This window comes from Mirounga angustirostris, unplaced genomic scaffold (genome assembly GCF_029215605.1).
Source record: "Mirounga angustirostris isolate CCGP_5_RB_7025 unplaced genomic scaffold, mMirAng1.0.hap1 SCAF_8, whole genome shotgun sequence".
In the NCBI taxonomy this organism is placed as follows: domain Eukaryota; kingdom Metazoa; phylum Chordata; class Mammalia; order Carnivora; family Phocidae; genus Mirounga; species Mirounga angustirostris.
The window spans coordinates 138,277,878-138,305,169 of record NW_026991716.1 but is presented as its reverse complement, the minus strand read 5'-3'; the positions used below and the strand labels follow the sequence as shown (position 1 = coordinate 138,305,169).

Below are 27,292 nucleotides of genomic sequence, written 5' to 3'. Positions count from 1 at the left end.
GTTTGTCTTCTACATTCTGGTGGTCAAGGATGAACCTCATGACCTTTTAGTCAAATCTGTCCAGAAAAAAAAAATGTGGTTAGGCCATGAGGACTCCACGCAGTAGGGTTTCCTCTAGTCTCACAGACTGTGGGATGGTTTACTTTGGAGGTACGTATAGGGAAGGAAAAGGAAGACATTGCCTTCCTACGGCTTGACCCATGCAACGCGCACAGTTCTTGGGAACAATTTCTGAACCAAGAGCAAACAGGTATCATCGGGTAGTAGATTGCTGACGTGAACCAGGGACGAGATGAGTCAGCCAAGTCCCATGGTCCTCTCTAGCTCGCTCTCTCAGAGGTCCCTGACACAGGCTGCTGGAGGGGAGGCCCCTTTATGGCGTCTCTACCGCAGGACTCCTCAGGTCCCCTCCTTCCAGGGGAGTCGCTCACAGCTTCTTTGAAGAAGCTGAGTCAAAACTTTATAACACCTTAGGATGTGCCAAAGGAATAACTTTGCCCCCTGCCACAAAGAACTAGGAGCACTGCCTTCCATCTTCCAAGGACAGCAGTGACGTGTGTCAGAACACCTTCTCTGCCCTTCTCTGTCCCACTCTACCTGGTCCCCAACACACCTGTCCTTTTTTTTTTTTTTTTTTTAGTACTGCCGTAATCCTGATGGTGATGTCAACGGTCCTTGGTGCTACACGACGAATCCAAGCAAACTTTTTGACTACTGTGATGTCCCTCAGTGTAGTAAGTTGCTTTCCTTTTTGTAAGGAGATAGCTTCTCAGATAAATGCAGTGCCACCTCCCAGATACGGATTTGCAAAAGGAGGGCTTGAAGCTGAGCACTTCAAGTGGGCTGCCCTCTCTTCATCATGGGCCTCTTGAATCTGTCCTTCTGGTGGCCCTATTTGTTAGGGAGTCCCCCTTCCCTGACACCTTAAATAAAGTAAATACACAATCCTCCAAAAGAGCAAACAGGTGATCCCATCAGCCTCAGAATGCTCTCACCGAACTCTCCCGCTTGGGATGCCTGAAAAACAAATTTTAAATTCGGTCCCCAGATAGGAAACTCTCCCTTTCAGTAGCTGAGAAGTAAAAAAAATATACAAGCACCATGAAACAGCTAAGCATATAATGTACACTGTAAAGCTATAAACTGTCATCCTGAGAATTCAATGAGAAGGAACGTAGATTTTTACTAAGCCCCAAATCTCCTTTATCCTAAGATTACTATTCATTACCCATACCTTAGCCACATAATTTAGAGAAAAACGTGTCTGGGTTCTTCCCTCATTTCCGTGAGATTTTCTAGGGAGCAAGAAGCTTGGATCAGGGAAAGGGGAAAAGTTTGGAATAACAAATCCATGGGTAGGTCTGGAGAACAATGTGAGCCGCTTCGATTTGGACCCTGTATTACTTTCTGCTGACCTGTCTTTGCAAACAGAATTTGTCTTGGTTCCAGAAAACCAGGCTGGCCTTCGCCTTTGCATGGCTTGATTGCAGGTGCTTGCATCTGCCACGTACAGGGGCTAGAGCTGGAGGGGGAGAAGCTCCAGCTGCCAAGGCAGCGAAGACAAGCATGCAGAGGTGGTTGGGGAGGAGTTTGGGGTATGGGGTAGAGCACGGGAGCCACTTTGCTGGGGTTTGCGCCTGAGCCACCCCTGGGTAAAGCAGCAGGGAGGAAGGAGAGGCCAGGGTGATGGGCAAGGTTCCACTTGGGCTCCTTGTCTGGATTTAGGGTGAGTTTACAGCTGAATCTTTCTCGTGTGGCTGTTTTCTCTGTTCTGTAGACACTCTCTTGGTGGCCCCTTCATCTGAAAGGCCCTTAATGGGGTGAGTGCCTTCCCTTCAGCTGGTCACTCCCGATCCTCAGCTCTGCCCCTTCTGGAGCACCTTGCTGCCTCGTCTGGGCCAGGTTCTCCATGTTGGACAGGCTGCCTATGGGCCAGGTTCTCCATGTTGGACAGGCTGCCTACTTGACAGGATTGCCTTTAAGTTGTCCTATCAGCCTGACATTCCTGCCGTGGGCACCACAGCTGGGATAATGCTCCTCGATTCCCAGGGAGGAGAAGTACAGTAACTTCCCAGGTGCAGCCCTTGGCCATCAACAGATGCTCTAGCCTTCTAGAGGCTGGAGCTGTTTGGGCATTAGTGGGTGGTACCAAAAATGGGGCACAACCCCTATTGTCTAGGTGGAAAGGTAGGAGGTAGATAGAGCATATGGGCAAGTGAGTGTCAGTCATCCCCAGGGTGTTGGGTTAGTCTTGGGAAGCTCCTGGAAGTCCTGTCCAGAAGCTGGCTGAGAGAAGTTCAGGACAATTAGCTCTGTTCCATACGATCACACACACACACACACACACACACACACACACGTGTACATAATGCACACACAGAGCTTCACATTAAAAAAACTACCCACAGTGCCTTGCAACGGGGATGACAACTAGGATTTTCAGTAAACTTTATGTGGTTCAGAGGGTGATGATGATGACAAAGAAGATGAGGATGATGATGAAGATGAAGATGGGAACCTAGAATCTACCACATCAAGTCAGAATAATAATTGGTGTCAGTCAGGTCCTCTTAGCAAAGCTCTCACTCTACCACCCAACTCTACCAATCTACTTAACCGCCCCCCCCCATAATACAGAAGTCCTTAGACTTTCCTGAAAGGAGAAGGTTCTGTGTTGTCTACTGTCACTTCCGCAACTTAGAAAAAAATATCCCCAAAGATGCTTATGATCTCGTGATTTAGTTTGGGCTTTGAAAGGTCAAAACTTAAGAGCTTTGGCCGTGACCCACTGATTTCTCTTGAGTTGTGTGACAGAATTGCTTTCCCTTCTTGAAATGTCACTCTTGTTTCCACTTCGTACCACAGCGTCCCGTTCATTCGATTGTGGGAAGCCCCAGGTGGAACCAAAGAAATGTCCTGGAAGGGTTGTCGGCGGGTGTGTGGCCAACCCCCATTCCTGGCCCTGGCAAATCAGTCTGAGAACAAGGTGATGGTATTTCCAGAAACAATTAGTTCCATTCTTCTGTGTAAGCCCCAAAAAACCTTTCTATGTTCACACTCGATCCACGCAACTCGGGGATCTGTACCAGCCTTTATCATCTTCTTAGGAAGAAGGAAAACTGCAAAAAATTTAAAAATTCTATTTTCCTAGGTTCTCTACTTTGAAAATGGCCCGAATTGGAATATTTTCCTTCATCTGGGCGGCTATTGTCAAAATGTGCAGATGTAGCGATTTACACCACGTTCCAATATTGCTGGAAAAGTATTGAAGATGCCCGGAGGGTCTTATAGATGTTGATTGTCTCTTTGTAGGACAAAGGGATTGGGATATTTTTGGAAATGTGGGATGTTGAGGGGGGCATGGACAAAATTATCTAGAGTCTTTCACCGATAAAGATTCTTTTTTTTTATATACTTTCTTGAATTATTGAATTTAATCAGAGGGTGCTCACCGATTCCCAAGCACCTCGCCTTCTGTGTAGGATGATAGTTCAGGATCACCATAATTTAAGAGTGATGGGTTCTGATCCTATGGGACCCAGAAAGTTTGGGTGATTGTTTCAGTGGCATGGGCTTCTAATAGGTCCAGTTTTCCCGGGTGTCTCATATAAAGCACACGTGTGAAACAGGCTAATCTGTTTTTCGTGTTGCTTCGTCACCTCATTTCCACACCAGGGCCCACGTGCACACTCAGTTCTCGCTCTCAATTGCCTTCCTTCCCTATGTATGTGAGATGCTATTGATAAACTGGACTTCAGTATATTTCATTCTTTTGTTGAGTTGGCTTTTCCTTTCTTTGCCTTCTCATTTATGAACTCCTTGCTCTACAAACCTTCACCTTTCACATATTTCAAATTCTTTCTTTCATAAACTGTGTTGTGCTCCATCTCCTGACCAATTATTCCCATGCCTGCTGTCATTATGGTGGGCTTTGTTCGGAGTGGCTCACACCAAGAGGGTAAAATGAGCAGACTCCAAGGAATCACAGCTGTTTAGGGTCACATTTGGCTCCCTGAAGAATGACTTGTTGAGCCTTGTAGAGATCTTGTCATAAAGAAATAAGAGAGGCCTCAAGGGGATGATCTTTGGCTGGTCACTTCTGTTGGAGTCCAAGGCCAACAAGTCCAAACTGTTGACGTGGGCTTCCTGTTGCTGCCACGTGGCTTTGCTCTCCTGTGGACAGGCTGTGCCTGAGCCTCCCCCCACCATCTGAAGTGTGGTGAGGATGAGACCTGGAAAATCCACTACTGAAGCTCAACTCAAAGTTCTGGCCATACTGATGATGGGCTGGTAGGCTTTTCCTTTGGGAACATCGACATGATCACAATTGAGTGAACTCTTCTTTCTGGCTTTCTGTAGAACATATCCTCCGGTTTGAACTAAAATTCTGGCATGTTTTCCTTCTAGATTTGGAAGGCACTTCTGTGGAGGGACTTTAATATCCCCAGAGTGGGTGCTGACAGCTGCCCATTGCCTGGAGAGGTATGTCTGGGGGACAATGGGGATGAGGACTTGTCGTAGAGTCCCCGACTCCCTCCCCCTCTCCTTTCTCACTCCCCCTCCCTACTCCCTTCCCCTTCCCCTCCCTCCCCTCCCCTCCCTCTGCCCGCCCCTCCCCTTCCCTTCCCACCCCTTCCCTCCATGGCAGTGACACAAGGGACCAGGGAGCAGATGTGAAGGCTGAGGCAGAATTGCCAAGCCCATTGCATGAGGGAGGAGGGGAGAGTGCCTAGAGAGAAACAAAGAAGGAAGACCCGGTTCAGGTGGGTTCATAGGCCTGGGTCAATGGCAGGAAGACCCGCTCATGTAACATGCATTGGTTCTCCTGAGATGGGTGTCTGTCCTCGTACTGACTCCATTATTGATTTCATTCTTCCTCTGTGGTTAGCCCAAAAGCACCCCAAGAGCATTCCTTCGTGGCCAGATTTAGGTAAACAGTGAACTTTGTTTCTTGCCACTCAGAGCTCACTGGTTTCTTGCCACTCAGAGCCAAGGAGGGAGAAGACGCCATGTTTATGACTCAGAAGGGCAATTGATGAAGGTGCTGGCACATTATTTTGCTCTTAATGTCACTGTCTTTCCTAGATCCCCAAACCCTACAGCATATAAGGTCATCCTGGGTGCACACAAAGAATTCAGTCTTGAATCAGATGTTCAGGATATGGAAGTGTCCAAGCTGTTCTTGGAGCCGACACGTGCAGACATAGCCTTGATAAAGCTGAGCAGGTACTAGCTCACCCATGGTCTTTACCCTGACATCAGTGAAAACATTCGTTTATGTCTGGATTTCATGAGCGTAACAGGGTTGTGGGGGAGAAAAAATGTGGGGGCGCACACCGTCTAGGACATGGAAGGCACAAAGGCTTTGGGGAACAGAGAAAATCTGGGCTCAGCCCCATTCTGCCACACTGGCTGTGCTCTGGAAAAAAGGCATCAGGATTCAGTTTCTTCGTGTGGAAAAAGAATAAGCTGAAGCATGAAGTACATGGTTACTTCCGAACTCTTGCTTAATGTTCGCCAGTCAGCAAATATACATTCATAATCAGAGAATTCTTCAATGCTTCCAGGTTGACAGTTCTCCTCTCAAGATGATAATATGTTTTGGGGAAATCAAATGAAATGATATTTTCAAAGCACTTAAAAAGCTACAATATAAACACACACGGACACATACACACACAACTCACAAATGCAAATTCTTCTTCCCATCCTTGGTTTTATTTTCCCCATTGAAATAGAATTTTATTAAGCCTGACAAAATGATAAATTTGCTTTTGTTACTTAAAGTTAGTGATATTTGGAAACAGGTCTCAGCAGAGAAAGCTAAATGAACAGCTATTTTGAGAACAGTCACATTTGGGCGAGTCAACAAGGCGCAGAGAACACAGGCGCCATGTTGGGTGGTTTCCAGATGGTGGTGGGATGACGACGACGACGAGGTGAGGGCGGGCCAGGCCAGCGCAAGGGAAAAAGTTGTTTTCTGCATTGCACTGTGTCAGCCAAGCAATGAAATGCCAGCTCAGAGGATTCTGGGGCTCTGGGCAGGTGGCATCTTGTTGTGAATGACCAGAGGATGGATGGCCGAAGTGCCCTCGTGGGGCGGGCACATGTAACTTTGGATGGTTTTCTTTCAGCCCGGCCATCATCACCTCAAAGGTGATCCCAGCTTGTCTGCCATCCCCAAATTATGTGGTTGCTGACCGGACATTGTGCTACATCACTGGCTGGGGAGAAACCCAAGGTGAGAGAAATCCCGAAATCCCCACAGGAACAGGTTTAGACCTCTGGTTTCCATGAGAACATGTCCATTTGTGCAAATGTCTACCGGTGAGTGAGGTCCACCTTTCCTGATTTTGGCTGGGTTCCTGCCTCAGTCTCCATAATCTGTCATTAAGGGACATGGGTGAGGGACGGGGTAGTGTTTCTCTGAGTCTCCTGGCCCATAAATTCAACGTTAATATCACATCCCCAGGTCAGTAGGGTTTTGAAGCAAGCCTACGAATTGAGGCTGTTCAATTATTTTCCATGTGAAGTTAGCCAAACCGAGCTCCCAAACACAGTGTAGAACAACAACAAAAATTACAGCAAAGCTGGTCTCCCCAAATACCCACAATCCTGTTGTACGTGTGGAGAGTCTGTTGGTGGTGGGACGGACTGACAGCTAGGGGAGAGGAAGAAAGGTCCTGGTCCTGGAATGGTATTTGGTATTGGTTGCTGGGGTGTGCATGAGAGGGGAAACGTTTATGCAGGGTCCTGTATCAGCACCCCATACTACATTTTGGGGACTCCGTCTTCTCTTTGTCGTAGGCCCTGATAGTAATTACACCCATCAGACTCAGGCCTCGAAACATTGTGAGGATGTCTTCGATCTCTGCCTCGCTTTCTCAGAAGTTTTGGTGAGGGCACAGAAGGGGAGTCAGGAGCCCTGCAAAGTAGATCTGGCTGTGCCACTCGCTGGGCAAACTGGGCAAGTCCCCTTACTTCCTTGTGCCACTTGGCCTGGAAGAACCTCATCTGTAAAACCTGGGTTTTCAAATTGTGCTTTGCACGTTATTCTTTTGCATTTGCTTTCCATTTCAAGACAGGTTTTGTGGTTTTTTTTTTTTTTTTAAAGGTTAAAACTACTGGTCTAAATCACTTCAAATTTGTCTTCCTTCTTTCTGCACTTTTCCTACATTTGTAAAACCTCACCTCCTGAATTTTGCACGTCCCCCCACTTTCCATACTTCGGGGTCTGTGAGCATCGAGAAGGAAAGGGAAACGTCACAAATGACGCTGTCACAATGGGTGTGACAGGCCTTTCCAGCGTTTTGCATTTAAAAAAACTTAAACACTGCAAACCCACAGACCCGCAAACCCCTATGACTTCAACGTGTTTGTTCCCGTTTTGCAAATGAGGAATCCGAGGCTGCAAGGAGCGCAGGGCAGTGTCCTGGGAAGTGCAAGCACACAGCCCTTGTGTAGCTGGACCTTGAACCTGGGCGGCCTGACCCCTCAAATCCCATCTGCTGTTTCTTCTGTTCCACTCACCACCCACACTTTCCTAACTGCCGACCTGTGCTAGGCTCCCCCATCGACCCTGGCCTCACCCTCGCGGCCACGGGGAGAAGCCCATTCTCAGTACATTCACTGAACCAGGAGAATCCCAAAACAGAAGTCAGTCCGGTTTATAGATTTTCTTATGTCAATAATCACATCAGATCAGTGTTCTTAGCTTCTCGGTGTGAGGTCAAAACTCACCAGTTCTCCCCTTTGGTCTCCAGACTTTCCTTGACTTTGATATTTCCAAGCAAGGTAAGCGTTCAGGCCCAGGGGCTCATTCAGGTTAGCCCCTTGTCAGCAATCGCGGGCTGCTCTCGAAGCTCCTGCTTCCTTCTCCCCACAGGCCCTGAAATCAGGGCTTCCTCCCTAGGGGTCACCTTCAGCCTGCCGGCCCTCAGAGGTGCCATCTTGACTGTGGCCACAAGATGGCAGCACTTCTGCACAGACCACATCAATTTCCAGTCCACCAGTGGTGGATTTTGTCACCAGCATCAGGATGTATCTTGCTCAGAAAGCAGATTCAAGAGCAAGACACTTGGATACATTAACTCTCAGCAAAAGATTCTGAGAAGGCCGGTCCCTCCACACATCTACTCAACTCAGGTAATGCGCCCCCTACCCAATGCTTCCTCAGGCGCTTCCTCCACTGCAGCCCTGCTCAGCCGGGGCTGGGACAAGCCTCTCCTTCCCAAATGCTGGTCCTCTTACGTGGCTCCTGTCAACTCTGGATCCAGTGCCAAGCTTCCCAAACTCAAGATGGTTATCCAAACATATTCAAAGTCTTTGGAGAAGAAATAGCACCTCATCCCTTGGCTGTTCGTGCTAGCAAAGGTGTTTTTTTTTTTTGCAGAACACATTAACATTGGGCTTGCAAAATTGGAAAATTGATTATTTGTGAAAACACGGAGACATGCCCGGGAGTTTCTATCTGGGAAAGCAGCGTTTCCTCTGGCTATTTTGCAAGTGTCCCACTTTGATTTACCAAAGTGGAAAAAAGAAAAAAGCAGTTTTTCACAAAAGAAGAAATACCACAAGTAAAACAAGCACGCGGAGAATGTTTACTCTTCCTAATTGGAAAAGAAATGCAAATTAGGAAATGAACGAGGACAATTTCCAACTGTTAGCAAGTATTTTAAAAATAGTAAATACTCAGAAGTATGGGGTGAAGTGGCCTTTTATTTTCCTAGTGAAATTTTACGCAGTCATCCCCTTTTAGGAAATAATTTGGCAATGTTAACTGGGAGCCATAAACATGTCTACATACTTTCTGGAAACTCAGAGCTAAGAAAATATTAAGGAATATAAATAAAATGCATGAACAAAGAAGTGGAAAGTTGGAGGCTACTGTAGGAGCCAGGGAGCAGGGGAGTGAAGAATTGGAGCAATGACATCACAGACCCAAGTTCAAATCCCAGCTCCTCCACCAACTGGCTGGGTGATCTTGGGCAAACTGCACGGCCCGCCTCCCAGCCTCCGCTACCTTCTAGGTGAGACAGGAATGACAGAAGCCCCTGTTTCATGGGACTATTGTAAGAGTTAAATGAGATACACCACCTCATGAGCCTATACCTGAAAAGGCTAATTCCAGTACATGACAGCTATTCTTCATTTTTATATTGTGGTCAAGTATCTATATAACGTAAAATTTGCTATTTTAATTGTTTTGAAGAGTATGACTCAGTGGCATTTAGTATAGTCACAGTGTTCTGCAACCACCACCCCTGTTTGCAGAACACTTTCCTGACCTTAAAAGGAAACCCCCACCCCTGAAGCAGTCACTCCCCATTAAAATACTAATTATGAAGACTGCAGCGTTCTAAGAAAGCCCTTATTATATAATGCTGTGTGAAAACAATCAAGGTATAAAATTGTGCAATATGATGTAAGTAGAATAAAAAAGCATCTAAAAGAAACTGAAAGTGAATAGATGTTATAGTAACACTTGTATTTCTCAGTCTCTCTTTACATATTGAAAAATATTTCTTTTTAGTAACACTTGTATTTCTCAGTCTCTCTTTACATATTGAAAAATATTTCTTTTTTTTTAAAGATTTTATTTATTTGACAGAGAGAGCGAGAGAGCACAAGCAGGGGGAACAGCAGAGGGAGAGGAAGAAGCAGGCCCCCACTGAGCAGGGAGCCCGACACGGGGCTCGATCCCAGGACCCCGGGATCATGACCTGAGCTGAAGACAGACGCTTAACCATCTGAGCCACCCAGGCGCCCCCCAAAATATTTCTTTATAGTTAAAAAAAGAAACAAAGATAACAACATGTACCCCCCAAAACCGTCAAGAAACCCAGATTATTAAATCCAGGTCTTGGGAACATGAACTCTTATATAGTATCTACACCCTCAAGGGTTAAAAGGAAAAGCATTCCAGTCGTATCAGGAACTGACCTCTTGCTTTATACAACCTCACGGACAAACAATTGATCTGTCACCGCGCTGTGTTGTTCTTGTGGGCATGTTTGGGATCCAGTATTACCATTTCTTTAATCTCTTTAAACACAGGCACCTTTGGCGCAGGTCTCCTCAAGGAAACCCAGCTGCCTGTGATCGAGAACAAGGTGTGCAACCGCTATGAGTATCTGAATGGAAGAGTCAAATCGACAGAGCTGTGTGCCGGGAATTTGGCTGGAGGCACCGACAGTTGTCAGGTAAGAACCAAGTCAATCTTCCGTCTTGGCCTCTTAGATATTTCAGCCCCCAAGCAGCAGATTCCGGAAGGCTTTGTCAACTGCAGGCTGCCTCCAAATGCTACCCAGAAAGATTTTAGGTCTGTCCCTGCATTCAGATTGAGATCACGGAAGGGGATTTCTTGGGCCCGGAGTTCCAGATTGGTGGTGAGGGAGGAGTTAACGTACCATCGCTGCCACAGGCCATGCATCCTCTGGGGGGCGTGCTGCTGGAGGGGGCCCAGGTGGTGGCCTCTCTAGCAGGGAAGCCAGGGAGCGTGTGAGACAGAGACCAACTGCACCCCCTTTGCAATTGCTTTTGGGGTTTCCTCTGCCTAAGAGAAGCCCCAAGGCAGGAAGGGATGAGTGCGGCATTCACAAGGGAGTTTTTGCCCAGGAACACTAAATGGTGTGGTTTTGATAAATACACTATGTTAAGTACTGAAGACAGCAGATATTCAAATGATCTATTAAGTTCCTTTCTAATTGGAATAGAATGTTCAAATACTGGGAAAACTTACATTTGGATAATAGAAGGATGATACCCCATAATAAAAGGATGGTGGTTTAATCCTCACATGGTTTTTTTTTTTCCCCTCTCTCTGTATAGGGTGACAGTGGAGGGCCTCTGGTTTGCTTCGAGAAGGACAAGTACATTTTACAAGGAGTCACTTCTTGGGGTCTTGGCTGTGCCCGCCCCAATAAGCCTGGTGTCTATGTTCGTGTGTCAAGGTTTGTTACTTGGATTGAAGGAATAATGAGAAATAATTAAGTGGATGGGAGACAGAGTGATTCCTCAACATATCTAGAAGCTGGAACACGGGTAGGGAAGTCAGCGTGCTCAGAAATAACTGACAGTAATCAAACTAAGACATTGTACTTACACCATCCACTGACAAACCTCAACGTTTTTTAGCGTTATCGTGGATAAATTTTTCCCATCCATGGACTGTTGCACTCTGTAATAATAAAGTAACACATCTATAACATTTGTTGAAAATAAACCTTGTCCTTCCTTTGATTTAATTTTTTTTGAGCTTCATTGTTTTCGTGTTCTTCGTTTATCCTACCAATTTTAAATAGTGTAACTCTCACAGACTTAGGTGATTTCTCTCTTTCTCATAAGGCATAGTTGCCAAAAAGGACCAAGAAGCCTATAAGATCATAGAGAAGAAAGCAGGGCAGTCCCAGTAAGTCATTCATATATTTATCTTATCTGCAAAAGATGGCTTGACATACATGTTTTAAGGTCTTTATTCCTGACACTGAGATGAATGTTTTCAAAGCTGCAGCATGTATGGGTAGTCATGAGAACAAATTCTATTCTTGGGAATGAAATCTGTTACTGACAACTTGACGTTAGCCCAGCACAGGGGATACTGGGCAGAGAGCCGCACGCGCGAAGGGAATGGGCATTGCAAGTGTAATACAAGACCAGTAGGGAGGCTGAATGCTATTCTGGGTCACATCTGAGTCTAGGAATGGTACCAAGAGCCCACGAAGGAACAACGAACATATACTGAAAGTGGACCGCTTAATTTCCATTGCTAATTGGCTGCCCAGATAGGAAATATACACTGTCACGTGGGGATAGAGTTTTAGAGTGACAACGTTCACAAGGAAGAGAGAGAAGAGACACCGATGTTACTTGACAATTTAAAATTCTTTATTGTTACCAGAACCAAAATATCAACTCAAAGTACAATTCCAAGGTGAGCGTATCAAGGAGGAACAGTCATCTTACAGCAAAGAGAGATGCGAAGGGAGCAAAAATGCATGTGTGCATGAATAAGGGGGGACTGCAGCATTAAGTCCTCAAAGAGCGGTGCTTATTTCATTGAAAAACCAAACATTCATATTCAATTCTGTTGTGCTTTAAGGATTAAAAAGCTTAGCTTACAGTTGGCACACACATGGTACATATTGTCATGTGTTTGCGTGGAATTTTCTTCTTCGTTGGCAAGATTTCCCTTGGTGCCCATTTTGTCTGTCCACACAAAATAGTTCATTAAAAAATTCTGCATAAGATATATACTGAATCTGAAAATACAACAAATATAACAGATAAAGCAGAACAACAGAAAAATGAGGGCACATTTGCATTTAAACTCCATATTTCAAAAGTCTCAGTAACAAAAAAGAAAGATCAAATCCCTTATTAGTGTCTATGACATCACTTATAAAGCTTCTGCTAATTCTTTTATGCATGGATATAACTGACCTTCCTTTTAAATTAAAATGTAAGCTTTTTCTCAGGACAAGTTAAAAAGGTCAAGATTGAAAAGGGTCAAGATCGAACAGTCCATGTTTTTCACTCTTGAACACATCCTAGAACTGAACTCACAAATACAAGATAAATATCCCTTTAAGGTCAAAATTAAGACCCATGAAATCATTATCCATGGGTTTCATTCAAAAAAGAACTGAGTGTGTGGCTTTAGATGTTCACTAAAGGAGGACCCAAACTATCCCGAATCATTGCAGGCCCAAAACCGACTGACGAAATAGTAGAGCCAAATCCTCAAATTGGACAGCGGATTTGTTCCTAATGATGGAATCAAGCCTGAACATGCCGGCAAGCCCAGATGCTGCAGCGGCTTACAGAGCTCAAAACGAGAAGAGAAAGGAAAGGCTCGGTATCATGTGGCCCAATTCTGCCTCTTCATGAACAGGATTTCCAGATCTTCATCCTCCCTGCAATCTTCAGAGCCCTCTGGTCAGAGCTTCAGTTCTGCTCAGGTCTGATGAACCCATTTCTGCATCCTGTTCCCAGATGCCCACTTGGCACATCCTACCTCTGTGATGGAGCAAGCAGTCGTGAGAATTTGGGGAAGGCTTCTCTTGTCCCTCTGTCACTGAATGGGTGGGAGACACTGCTCCAGTTTCAGAAAAAAACTCAGGGGGAGCTGTCCACACAACAGGCTCTTCGCTAAAGCAGCCACATACTGTGTTCCCGGAAATGTCAATAGCGCTCTAAATCCTAATTCATCCCACATTATATAAAAATACTCTGGATAGTTTGACTGTCTTTGTACAGTATGACCAACACTTGGAGCATAACGTAGCTGAAATGGACACACACACGTGTCTGCAAGGCACATCGGTTCCTTGGGAGGGGTCAACCTAAAGAGCTCCTTCCTTTTGTCTTTGGTAGGGGGCCTCAAAGGTGAGAACTGGAAACTTGAGTTTTCTTTTTCCTGCCACATTTATAGGTATATGGACTAACAAAACAAGGAGAAAAGAGAAAGTCCTTATGAAATATTATACAACTAGTTCCAACAGAGTTTTCTTGCTACTACTCACCAGTATAATTGGTTTTCATCAAACACACTCATGCATAACTTCTCATAAAAACCCAATTCAAAGGTAATGAAAATGACTGTCTCCTGGAGTTTTTGTTTGTTTGTTTTTACCTGTTTTGGTCCCTAGGAAGGGGTTAAGTAGCATTATAGCATTTAGGTTCTTTATGTGACAGGACGGGATGCCACCCACCCTGACGTGGCCCCCAAACTCGAATACAAACCAAGCAATAGTCTAGGAAGACACAGTCAGCAAAATGTTCCTCTGCTCTGGATGAGGCAGGACCTTACAATGGCATAATGCTCAAGAGGATTTCACACAGTTTTAACACCTTTTATAAATTTCTTGGGCACCTGGGTGGCTCAGTTGGTTAAGCGACTGCTTTCGGCTCAGGTCATGATCCTGGAGTCCCTGGATCGAGTCCCGCATCGGGCTCCCTGCTTGGCAGGGAGCCTGCTTCTCCCTCTGACCCTCCCCCCTCTCATGTGCTCTCTCTCTCTCATTCTCTCTGTCTCAAATAAATAAATAAAATCTTTAAAATAAATAAATAAATAAATAAATTTCTTAATTTTGATTGACAAAATGGCAAGATCTTAAAGAAAATCTTCCATCTCCCTCCAAATTTTAGGTAGCATTGCTCTAGAGTGAAAACTAGGAAGAGCTTTGGGTGAGAAATAAGCCATTACTCATCACTTGATTTCCAAACAAGCTTAAGAATCTGTTTGGATGACTTCATGGGGAAATGTCCCCCAGTCCTCTGACTGGCCAGTCCTGTTATAAGTCAGCTGCTGAGACATGAGCTGATAGTTTTATTTTAAATACACTGATAAGTCTTTCTTAGGCAAGTTTTGGGATGATTTAAGCAATCATACTTTTCAAAATAACATCAAGAAACAGTACAATAAAATCCAATGAAATCAGTATATAAGTTTTAAAGGTTTGGTAAAAGACTCATGAGACTCTAAGCAATGGTTGCCTACCTCTGGGGAGGTGATGACACCACATTAAAGGAGAACTTGAAGAGAAAACATCAAGTAGTATACAGCATAAAACAAGAAAGGCACACAAACAACCAAGTCACACGTGCCCCCTGGACAGCGTCAATGCCACTCCTGGCATGGAAAAGTTGTGACTCTTTCTCAGCACAAATTTCCTAGTATTTAAAAGAGTGAGGATAAGAATTGTAATTGCCCCAAATCATTTTGAATATTAAGTGAAAAGACTTATGTGAAACCACCGATCATACAGGCACTTAAAAATTGTCAGCTTCTCCCCTGTTTTCCATCTATGAGTGAACAGTGCCAGGAAGTTATCACATTTCAGTCTTCTTATAAATATTTTTGATGCAAAATTTTTTAATATTTAGGGATCCACATCCTCAATTTCTAGGTCTTTATTTAGATAGCTGATTTTATTTTAAAAATTAGTTGTTATGTTATTTTTTGAATTATGCAGATAATATAAGGCCATGGGTTGTAATTAGAAAATAAATCAAATAATACAAAAGTTACAGAGTGTAGAAGTGATGTCTTCTTCCCAATTCATTTCTAACCTTAAAGGGTCTATATTATAATACTAGATCTTTTGCTACACATTCTCATGTTCATATCCTCTTTTTATTATGAAAATTTTTAAGCAGAGGAAATTAGAAAGAATTTGTGTTGTGTGAATTTTTGTTGATATAATTCTTCATATTTATGTATTGGTTGGATATTAACTTTCCTTGCACATGAGTTAGATGCTCTTCTCTCTCTCGTAATCCCTCTCTCTTTCTCTCCTTCCCAATCTTCTATCTACTTTTATCCATCCATCCACCCATCCATCCACCCACCCATCCATTCACCCACCCACCCATCCACTCATCCATCCACCCATCCACCCATCCATCCACCCACCCACCCACCTACCATCCGTCTATCCATCATCTCTCTCTCTTTTTCCATCCTCCATCTTCCCATCTAGCTACACAGAGGGGTTGCTATTGTTTTGATTTTTTAATAAATACTATAACACACTGTTCAGCAACTTTTCACTTTGTGATCAATCTTGAAGATCTTACCATGTCATTCTACACAGATATATCTCAATTCTTTTAATCTCTGTGTAGTAATCCACACCATGAACACATTAGCATTTTCATAATCAGTTTCTTACTGATGCACATGTAAGTTATTTCTACTTTCCTTTAGATTGTTTCTGAGTTTTAACACCTTACTTAGACATGTTTCCCTCTTCATAACCTCATTTAAAAAATAACACACATTCTTTTATAGTTTTGCTTTTTTTATATTAACCTTTCTTTTTTTTGTTTATTTATTTGAGAGAGAGAGCAGGAGCCAGAGAGAGAGCACGAGCAGAGGGGAGGGGCAGAGGCAGAAGCAGACTCCCCGCCCAGCAGGGAGCCTGATGTGGGGCTTCATCCCAGGACCCTGGGATCATGACTTGAGCTGAAGGCAGATGCTTAACGACTGAGCCACCCAGGCGCCCCTTATATTAGCCTTCTAAATCAAATGTGAATTTTCTCCCTAGGATGTGAGATGGGAATTAATATCATTCCCCCCCCCCCCCCCCCGTGAGTGTTCAATTTTCTCCGTGGTATTTTTTCCTCAGTAGTTTGAAATGCTGCTTTTATTTAAGATGCACTGAAATTCATACAATACCTGTCAAGTTTTTCTACATCATCCACTGTTTCTGGCAAGGCAATACCCTTGGTTTCGGGCAAAAGCATCACGAGCCCACCGCAGACTGATGCCAGGATACCTACGGAATCGGGAACAGCAGTAGAGCCTCAGGAAGGCACAGCCAGCCCCTGTCGCCCCTCCCTGCTCACCCCAGAGCAGTTTGCTCACCCCCCTTAACCAGCCCTCACCAGCAGCAGCCCTCGGGTTACCCTAACCAGCTCTCCAGTTTTCCTCTGCCACTATTTGAAGTGTTCCCTACTTTCCTCGGACACTGTGCAGCCCCATCACCCCAGGACTCTTGCCCATATCCGTTCCTTCACCCCCCAAACAATTATTTAATGGGTGCCTAAGGGCCGACCCCTCACAGAAGACCTCACCTCCCGCCTCTCAGGGAAAATGGCAGCCACCAGACAGGAATCCCCTCAGCTTCCTTTTACTGACCAAGAGCTTTACTGCATGCTCTCCGTCCCTTTCCTTATTGGGCCATGTCACACGGTCAGACTTGGGGCCACTGCACCCCACTGGCCATCTCTTAGAGGCTTTCCGGGCTGCTCCGTGTAGCCATGAACCCCCTCACTCCAGTTGGTGGAAGCACTGAACCGGACGCAAGCCTCTCATCGTAGGGACCCTTCTAGCCACCTCACGGGATCCTCCAGTCACCATCCCCGCCTTTGCTGGTCTTTAGAGCCGAAATTCCGGAAACACCATCCTTCCCTATTCTGTCCACTTATGCTGGTGAATGTTTACCAACCAACTGTCCAGAAAATAAAGCCCCGGCTTGTAGCGTTTGCCGATTTCCATGGTGCAAGGACACTCGCCGTGGGCATTTCACACGAGTGCCACGACACGACCGCACAGGGCGCTGGGAAGGGCTGCGCGGTGACACCCTGCGTAGAGCATTGCCCCAGAAGGATGCACGAGACAAAAGTAACCTGAAGGACACCCGTAACCGGGAGATGTAAATGGGTTTTGAGCATTTATTACCTCTGTTTTTAATCTATTTGATATATGTGTTTTAATAACGGCCAGGTTAACAACTGGGCTCAAACATCCCTGAAAACGCCACAGCCGGCCTTGGCAGGTGGGTGCTGGTCTTGGCAGGTGGGTGCCGGCCAGCACCAGCACTCACCCCTGCGAGTCAGGCCTCACGTCCGCCTGCTCTCTCTTGGATCTGCCCCTGAGCACCTGCCCTGCTCCCTCCAGCTCCAGACCCACTGGCTCTGCTTCTGGGGCCCGGGTCTCCCCCTTTGCCAGCCAGGAATCCCGCCCTCCCACCCCCCTCTGGCTCTAGCAAGCCCACTCACTCATCCCTCTCGCCGGTTTTACTTTAATGTATTTCTCGAATCTCTCCACGCCCAACACTCCGTGTGTCATCGCCCTCACCCCAGCCGCCAGGAGCCCCTTCCTGATGAAACTGACTCACCACCAACACTGTCCCCCTGCAACCTATTTGCAGATCGGACTTCTAAAATGCAAACCTAGCACTGTCAATCCCAGCTTAGAGCTCTTAGCTTCCACTGCCGTTTGGAAAGAGAGCAAACCGCAGGGCAGGGAAGACCCTTCCTGGTCTGGCCCATGCCTGCCTCCCAGCTTCACCTCCCTCCCTGCCCCAGCGCACACAGTCTCTGTCCTCTAACTGGCCTTCCCGCTGCCCAGAGCCCCAGCCCACACTCCCCACGTCGGGTATTTCTACTCGCCTCAGATCTCAACGACACATGCTTCCTTCCTCCTTGACTCAGGCAGGTCAGGTGGCCCTGTGCTGTGCTCCCCCCCCCCCCCCCCCCCGGCACCTTCTGCTTTCTGGATTAATCACACTGTGATGTGACCGATGGCTCCGAAGTGTGGCTCCCTCCGCAGCCAGACTCTGCAGGAAGGGCCGGCTCTCCCAGCACTCCCTGGAGGCCAGGCCGAGACCTTGAAACATGGCTCCCGGACCGCTTTTGGTCGAACAATGGCACTCTCTTTGCTTTCTCATGCTGGCCACAGAGCTTGTTTATCAGATCCCATGAAATACTTTGAAATAATCTTGTACTGAGTTCGGTGGTGTCAAATGGTTAGAAGCTTTACTATCCCTAGCTAGCACTGTTAGGGATTTTGCATTACTAAGGATGTATGTCCTCATGGACTCAATATTTTCATGATAATTTGAACTGCGGGGCAATACGTGAAAAACTTCTCCGCTGGGAGTAAGGACGCAGCGGTGGAGGAAGAGTACGTGAGAAAGGGACCCACCTGTGTTCTTCCTTGCTGAGGAGGGTGGAGGCGGGTGTGCGACCCAGGCAGAAAGGTTGGAACAGCACTTGAGAAGCGCTGGATGGAATTATCTTAAGCCCCCTGCCCCTAAGCTATGGTTCTATCCCCTCATGTGGCCCGTGGAGATTGAAGTAGGAAGCAGGGTATGAATCTGAGGGCCAGCACAGAGGCTACTGGCTACTCAGGCAAAGGATTCTGTATCCTCTGTTCCTTCTGCACAGCATGCTCCCATCAAAGCAAATGAAGATATGATCTCAACAGATACAGAACATTTAAAAATGTAATTAGTGTTTAGGCTTATTTTGAAACAAACCGAAGGTCCAAATTGGTCCCCCGAAAATTATTGGCTCCGTTTCCCAATACGTAAGACTTTTATAGTACTGGAATTTAACTCAGAACCTAAACAAAGAAAGCTAAATTGAACATGACTCATCAGGACACTTTAAAATAAAATAAATTAAAAGCATTTAGTGTTTCACATGTCTTCGCAATCGGATGGGCTACTCAAAACTCAAGTGGTTGTCATTAAAAAATTAAATGATCTCATTAATAGCAAACCGAATAATCACTATAGAGTTCTATCAATACAAAGAATATGGATGAAGGGATTTAGGAATAATGTATAAAACGAGTTCTTACCAAAGATGATAAGAGGTAGTTCTAGCCAAATGGCCGCTAGCCGGAAGAGCAGAAACGGGGCTATGATTCCCCCAAAATCACATAAACCTGAGCAAAGAGAAACTCCAAAGTTTCTGTAGAGTAAAAAAATTGTTTTAAATAAAAAATATTTAACTATATTCAAGATAAGTAAAATATTCAGCTATATAAGTAACAAAGACATTTTAGTAATATTTCCCATTTCTATAGTTCCTACCTCTGAAAACTGCTACGACTCCCATATTCTAAGCAAACCACTTCCATTCTGCCCCATTTCACACCTGGGCAAAGCTGAATCACAGTGAGGACGGTGAGGTGGACATCATCCCACCGGTGGCTCACTCTGCAGCCCACTCCATGATGCTGATGTGGCGCCTTGGCACCCTCACCTGACGGTAAGGTGTGCCCACCAATATTCCCCCAGGAAAGGAGGCCAATTTGCAGCCCATGCACACTGTTTCACTCTGTCCTGCATTCATCAGCTGCGCACAGCGGCAAGATGTGGAGTGTGGTCAGAACAGAGGCTGTAGCCTTTAAACGGGGTGATGCTGATGAAGACAGTTTTAACCCACATCTAAGCGAGTACTCTAACCAGATTATCTGATCCCACAAAACCACAGCTGTGTATAAAGATACTGGTATGAGAAATACTTCTTTCAAAAAATGCGGAAGGTAGCAATGCAGAAAGCAGCCATAACTCAAAGCACCTCTTCTTTCCCGACTAAATTCAGCCCAGGCTAATATATCACCAAGTTAAGGAAACTATTTCACGGCTCTTACGTCAAAACGTTTGGCTGCAGAATTACTTAGGAGAAACCAGACATATAGGTTGGAATTACCGTAATGTTGTTGGGTACAATTCTGAATTTACCAAATAAACAATTTCAAAGGCCATGGTTATCCCTAGTCTTCCCAGGGTCGCAACTGTGGTTCTCAACCAGGGTATTCCTGCGAACACAGAAAATTTGGAAACAAAGAGTTAGGGGTCTGCTTTCAACAAAATATCACAAAATAACAAAAGGCATTTGCTTAGTGTTCTCCTGGGACCTAAGTCTTTGCTAATTTTAAGCACAATGACAGATACCTCCTAATATTGTAGCCAAATTTTAACAGCAACAACAACCACCAGGATGATAGCTAATATTTAGGGTGTTAGTCACCTTTCTGAGCAGGGCTAGAGGATGGGAATACGATTCAAGAACCATTTGTTGAGCAGCCACCAGACTGAAAGGACAGTGTTCCAGGCACTGTTTTCCTAGAGGGCCTGAGTGCACTGGCTGTTTCTCTGGAAGGTGGTCTTCACTTGAGCCCTTGAGAACCATTACCGAAGCCTGGTACCCATTTGTCCTCTCTCTGTTCCCTCCCCTAGTGATAGCACACAGAATAGCTGTTCCTAGCCGACCAGGAGATATCGACATGAAGCTGATGTTGGTTTCTGGAAGGTAGCAAAGGCTTTGAGGACCAGAACCTTTGGAAGGGGACATCTAAACCTTGTGTTATCACTAGAGTGTATGTCCCCCCATCTTGCTACTTACCCCAAGAAATCATCCAGAAGGAGCCAGATTCTTTTTTTTTAAATTTTTTTATTCTTATGTTAATCCCCATACATTACATCATTAGTTTTAGATGTAGTGTCCCATGATTCATTGTTTGTGCATAACACCCAGTGCTCCATGCAGAACGTGCTCTCTTTAATACCCATCACCAGGCTAACCCATCTCCCCACCCCCCTCCCCTCTAGAACCCTCAGTTTGTTTCTCAGAGTCCATAGCCTCTCATGGTTCGTCTACCCCTCCAATTTCCCCCCCTTCATTCTTCCCCTCCTGCTACCTTCTTCTTCTTTTTTTTTTTTCTTAACATATATTGCATTATTTGTTTCAGACGTACAGATCTGAGATTCAACAGTCTTGCACAATACACAGCGCTTACCAGAGCACATACCCTCCCCAGTGTCTATCACCCAGCCACCCCATCCCTCCCACCCCACCCCCCACTCCAGCAACCCTCAGTTTGTTTCCTGCAATTAAGAATTCCTCATATCAGTGAGGTCATATGATACATGTCTTTCTCTGTTTGACTTATTTCGCTCAACATAATACCCTCCAGTTCCATCCACGTCATTGCAAATGGCAAGATTTCGTTCCTTTTGATGGCTGCATAATATTCCATTGTATATATATACCACATCTTCTTTATCCATTCATCTGCAGAAGGAGCCAGATTCTTAAAGATTAGTTGGTTCCTTCATTTAAAAATGAACTACGTTAGGGCTGCATTGGTTATATGAGGAAATTCTCCTTGCCTCCACAGTGACTAGTGCAAAAAAACAAATGTTCTTCATTAAATATTTTCTTTCTTTTGAGTTTTAAAGGAAGAAGGAGTAAACCATTTTTGTCCTACAAAGTCAGTGCTCTAAATCTCTTAAGAGTGCAATTTATGCCAGCCTTCCTTAGTGGACATGGGGATGAGGACATATGACTGCATGGGTAAGCACCTATCTGCTCTCCAAAGCAAAGCTAAGGACATTCTGACTTTCGTCTTTGAAAAGGAAACCTTTCCCTTTTATACTCATATTTATTTATGTTCACCCAGCACTAAACAGTGCTCTTATCTCTGAGAAGAATTATTGCCCCTTCCTGAAAAATGATTTTTTGTTAGAAAAGTAGACACGAATGCAGAGGAGGACAGAAGAGAATTAAGCTCAGTAGATGTATGTGTATTCTCTACAGAAGAGTCAACAAATAAAAAAAGCTAAAACTCACTAAATAATACAATTGCCTAGGAGGGCGAGCACAGAAAAAGATAGTTTAAGATCGTTGCTGGGAGGCTCGTTTATTACTACAAAATTACATTTTGCTTGCACACCGGCTGAGGACGTCCTGGCGTACTTGACGTTTTTCCCGGATGAGAACATCTGTAGCTCTCCCATCAACAGTTACATCAGGGGGTGAGGAATATCAGTGTTGCACTGATGTGCCGGGCTGCCATCTGCTCTGGCATGGAACGGTTGTAAACATGTGTTTTATTTAGGCTGTGCCTTTTCATGAAGGCCAGGGAGGGGGACCAGGAAATGCATTCCACCCCAGCCTTCAATGAGCAGGTGGTACAGTGCCAGGTGCCAGGGAACGGAAAGTGGGAGCTCTCGCCCAGATTCCCTGGGTCCCAGCCCAACCGGGCAACCTTTTGCAGCTCTCGGGCTGCAAAGAATGTCGCCTGCTACTGTGGAAATAGCTTGATTACCCAGGTTAAGTTCTTAAGTTATAGGTTTTTTTCTACTGAATCAAAACGACTCTGTAAGTGAGTCCCGTGGACAACTTCAATGCCAGTTGAAGTTTACAACGGAGGCTAGAACTGTTTGCTGGAGAGAACCAAACAAAAAGCAAGAAACCAAATGAAAACACACACACATACACACAAAACATGTGATTAGCTCAGCGGATACAGATAAATAACCAGTTAAGTGAGTAAAATGTTCAGAAAACGCTGTCAAGTGGACACCCTTGAGGAGATGTGGTTTATGCTACATGCTGACTGGACTCTGAAAGCCTCTCAACTCCTTCTGAGCAGCAGAGCCCCTGTCTAACCACACTGAGCTAGAGATTTTGGTGAAATGTTTAATAAAACACAAGTTCCAGAGGCACTGTGCTGTTGATTCACTAGGAGTGAAATGAAAGCAGTTTATTAGGAAGTGTAAATGATGTGTGAATATTATGTATGCAAACAGAAACTTCTGATCATCCCAGTGATAAGCTGTGTTCATCTTGGAGTGGCAGAAGACACTTTTAGTAGCAAAGACAAAAGAACACAAGACAATTTACAAATGAGTACAAACGCTGGAACTCTCTCCATGGAGCCCCGAGAACACAGAGAAAGACGGTCCCTCCGAACAGGGGTTTGGTCAAGGGACTGGAGATTACTGGGAATAATACCTCAATTTTTGAAGAAGAGGATACAGGATTTTTTTTTTTTATATTTTATTTATTTATTTGGCAGAGAGAGAGAGAGAGCACAAACAGGGGGAGGGGCAGGCAGAGGGAGAAGGGAGAATCTCAAGCAGACTCCCCAGGATGAGCAAGGAGCCAGATGCAGGGCTTGATCTCACGACCCTGAGATCATGACCTGAGCTGAAACTAAGAGTCAGACACTTAACTGACTGAGCCACCCGGGCGCCCCACCGTGACTGCATTCTTTTGTTTTTTTTAAAGATTTTATTTATTTTACAGAGAGACAGTGAGAGCGGGAACACAAGCAGGGGGAGTGGGAGAGGGAGAAGCAGGATCCCCACTGAGCAGGGAGCCCGATGCGGGACTCGATCCCAGGACCCTGGGATCATGACCTGAGCTGAAGGCAGACGCTCAACGACTGAGCCACCCAGGCGCCCCAGGATGCAGGATTTTAAAGAAACACTCTCTGACATCTCTGAATGTACCATCTGCTTTGAGTTCTGAAATAAAATGTAGTGAAAATTTGTACTAGAGATATGTAAATTAAGATACATTTGCTGGCTTTTCACTTAAAAGAGAAATAAAAGTAAAAGGCAGCTCTCTGGCTTCAGAAAGAGTAATTAACCAAGCGGCTAGGTCTGTAGCCATCCTAAACAAATCCGAATGAAAGGCGCAGCCAGACCACTATGGACAAAGAAAACCTTCTAGTTTGCAGACTTTAATCAGAGTTCAAAAATTTGGGTCAAAAGCAGTGAGGTTTAAGTGAAGATACAGCCAGAAAGACTTTCTTTTTCCAGAATCTCATTCTTCAGACCATAAAAAGTTGTGCTTAGTGGAGGGAAAGTCAGTTAAATTGTTCTTGACAATTTTAAAGCTGCGTCCTCTAAAAGGCTAATCAGCATTCTCCGCAGGGGCTGTCCTTCTGTTCCTGACGTCAAGGATGACTGAGAGGAGAAGTCTTTCTAATGTTAATTCATCAGCCCAAGTAACCAAGTCCAAAAGCTCCTTAAGGAGAAGGGCTGCCAATGAAGTGAGGAACAGCTCTTAAAATGTGGTTACTCACAAGGAGCATTAGGGATGTGAATTTATTCTTGCCAATCATGACTGACATATGACTATCCAAGCAGCCGAATCTGGGAATACACAAATAAGGTGTGTCTAGAGTAAGAGCATAATAATTATTTTTCAGTATCGCTGAGAACAATTCTAAAGCTGAAATCAGGAAATTATATCTTCAAAATAAAACTGATCAGACCAAACAGAAAAGTCTGCTCTTTGCCTTATGTTTTTCCATATAGGAAAGTATTCTCTACAAAATCATTTGATTCCCACTCATCTAGTTTCTCCAACATTGGTGTGGACATATGGTCTAGAATGCTCTCTGGGATCATGCAGAAGGCGGCGCACATCAAAATCACCCCAATCAGTCTGGGGCCAGAGAGAATCTTCCAGGGGAACGTTATACCATGAAATGATGGGCCACCCATAAGTCTTTAACCTTTCTCCACCCATAAGACATTAACCGAGTCCCTAATTTCATGTGCAACAAATACTTAATTCTTATTCCACATGCCACAAGAACAGAAGACCTCGCAAAATGATACAGTGTTAAAGCAAAATGGAAACAAGAGTGAAATCTCCAATGTTCCCCGTTTGTCCCCCTTCTACTTAAATTGTGCATTATTCTCAAGGACAAGAGTTACATCTATCTTGTTTATTGCTCTGTTCCCACTCCTAGTTTAGTGGTGGCCATTAATAGAAACTAAAAAGACATGTATTGGCCAACAGGTGTTACATAGATTCCCCAACTCTTAGAAAAATGTTTCGATTCAATGTAGTGGGTTGAATAGTGTTCCCCAGAGTTCATGTCCACCCAGAACCCAGAATGTGACCGTATTTCTAAACGGGTCTTTGCAGATATGATAGTTAAGATGCAGAGAAGAGAGGGTCCTATGAAGATGGAGGCAGACATTGGGATAATAAGGAACGCCTGGAGTTACCAGCAACCACCAGAAGTTAGGAAGAGGCCGGGAAGGATGCTCACCTAGAGCCTTCAGAGAGAGCCTGGCCCTGCCCACATGGGGATTTCAGACCTCCAGCCTGCGGGACTGTGAGAGAATACATTTCTGTTGTTCCAAGGCACCCAGGGTGTGGTACTTTGTTACTGTAGCCCTACAAAACTAGTATACTCGAGGAAAATGAGATCCGTGTAAATGCAGTTCTACTTATCATCAACCATTCCAAAAGGACAGAAGACTTTACATCTTTTTAAAATTTTCTGGTCTGAAGATGGACATTTCTATAATTTTATTTAAATAGGGTTTGGGGACTTCATAAACCTTCATATAACTAATAAACTCTGTAAATGTCTATTTTCACTTCTATAATATTATCCCTTCTTTCTTGATCCTCAGATGATCCTCAGAAGAAAAGACAGCCTCTCTGGGGCCGATACAAGGACTACCAGAGAATCCGGTCTCTCTGTAACTCCCACCCCCCATGCCCTGGCACATGGAAATAAGGAGCTTGCTCTAATTCGCATGTTCCCTGGGACTTTGAAGGGCTTCCCTGTCCAGGGTCTGCTGTGTCCTGTGGCAGAGATAATGTGGGTTGTGTTAACCATGCATCTGGGGGCAACTGCCACCTCTACAGCTCTACAACTGCCACCTGGTCATCGAGCCCCCCGACCTCTGACATCCCTGAAATCACCCTCTCCCATCCAGGCCGACTACCATGACCTTCATTCCTGGTCTGGGCATCTCTCCCTCCTCACTGCCACCATCCAACCTGACGCAGCTACGAGTAAGCTCACAGGGCCATACCCAAGCTCCCAGTCTGGCCTGTGAGGCCAGTCACTGCTGGTGGCAGGCGATCCTCAGCCCCTTTTTGGGGATATTCGAGTGATAACAGAGAACGTGTGGTCCCAGATCCCTCAACGATGGTTCACACTTCTGAGAGCCGTGCTCTACTGTGGAAAAATCTCTCTTACCTTTCCCTTCTGTCTAGTACATTTCTTTTTTCTTTTTTAAAGTTTGTTTATTTATTTTTTTTAGTAATCTCTACACCCAATGTGGGGCTCAAACTCATGACCTTGAGATCAAGAGTCGCATGCTCTTCTGACTGAGTCAGCCAGGCACTCCTGTCTAGTATATCTCTCTTCCTTTTTCATTCATGCCTAGTTCTCACCTCTGGGAAGCTTTTCCTGACCACTCCATGCATATCACTCCTTGTACCCATTTTTCTAAATCACATAGAGTCTTCAGAGAGCTTTATTTTTCTAAATCTGGTACAGTTGGCTCTTGAACAACAGGTTTAAACTGAGTGGGTCCACGTATGTGCAGACATTATTTACACTACAGTACTATAAATGTATCTTTTCTTCCTTATGATTTTCTTAATAACATTTTCTTTGCTCTAACTTACTTTATTGTAAGAACACAGTATATAATGCATATAACATACAAACATACAAACATACAAAGTAACAAAGTTACAGGTAAGGCTTCTAAATAACAGTAGGCTATTAGCAGTTCAGTTTCTGGGGAGTCAAAAGTTATATGCAGGTTTTCGACCATGCAGAGAGTCAGCAGCCCCACTCCCTATAACAAGGTTTAACTGTAACTAATTCTATTATTTCATTTATCACAGTGAGTTGTGAAAGCATTCAAGTATCTATATCATGCACCCCAATGTTTACAGCAGCATTATCAACAAAATCCAAATTATGGAAAGAGCCCAAATATCCGTATGTCCATCGACTGATAAATGGATAGAGAAGATGTGGGGTATGTGTATCTGTGTGTGTGTAATGGAATATTACTCAGCCATATAAAAGAATGAAAGAATGAATTCTTGCCATTTGCAATGATGTGGATGGAGCTAGAGAGTATAACACTAAGTGGAATAAGTCAGTCAGAAAAAGGCAAATACCATACGATCTCACTCATATGTAGAATTTAAGAAACATAACAGTTGAACGTGGGGAGGGGGAAGAGGCAAAATAAGAAACAGACTGTTAACTATAGAGAACAAACTGAGGGTTGCTGGAGGGGAGGTGGACAGGGGATGGGGTAGATGGGTGATGGGCATTAAGGAGGACACTTGTTGTGATGAGCACTGGGTGTCCTATGTAAGTGATAAATCACAAAATTCTACACCTGCAACTAATATTACACTGCATGTTAACTAACTAGAATTTATTTTATTTATTTTTTTTTTGTTTTAACTAACTAGAATT

At 44.7% G+C, this 27,292-nt stretch overlaps 2 protein-coding genes across 3 annotated transcripts in view; one reads left to right on the top strand and one right to left on the bottom strand.

Annotated features, from left to right (window-relative positions):
- PLG (plasminogen) overlaps positions 1 to 11,193 on the top strand; it is an 84,883-nt gene extending 73,690 nt beyond the window's left edge. Inside the window, exons 13-19 of the mRNA XM_064596973.1 lie at positions 641 to 734; positions 2,866 to 2,986; positions 4,408 to 4,482; positions 5,086 to 5,226; positions 6,135 to 6,241; positions 10,057 to 10,202; positions 10,831 to 11,193. Of these exons, the coding sequence (XP_064453043.1) occupies positions 641 to 734; positions 2,866 to 2,986; positions 4,408 to 4,482; positions 5,086 to 5,226; positions 6,135 to 6,241; positions 10,057 to 10,202; positions 10,831 to 10,992 (846 nt within the window). The 3' untranslated portion in view covers positions 10,993 to 11,193. The remainder of the gene's footprint in view (positions 1 to 640; positions 735 to 2,865; positions 2,987 to 4,407; positions 4,483 to 5,085; positions 5,227 to 6,134; positions 6,242 to 10,056; positions 10,203 to 10,830) is intronic.
- A 671-nt stretch (positions 11,194 to 11,864) lies between these two features.
- SLC22A3 (solute carrier family 22 member 3) overlaps positions 11,865 to 27,292 on the bottom strand; it is an 88,108-nt gene continuing 72,680 nt past the window's right edge. For both annotated transcript variants that reach the window (XM_064598321.1, XM_064598320.1), the window contains exons 8-11: positions 19,951 to 20,059; positions 19,094 to 19,206; positions 16,181 to 16,280; positions 11,865 to 13,441 (exon numbers count right to left, since the gene is read on the bottom strand). In XM_064598321.1, the coding sequence (XP_064454391.1) occupies positions 13,381 to 13,441; positions 16,181 to 16,280; positions 19,094 to 19,206; positions 19,951 to 20,059 (383 nt within the window). In that variant the 3' untranslated portion in view covers positions 11,865 to 13,380. The remainder of the gene's footprint in view (positions 13,442 to 16,180; positions 16,281 to 19,093; positions 19,207 to 19,950; positions 20,060 to 27,292) is intronic.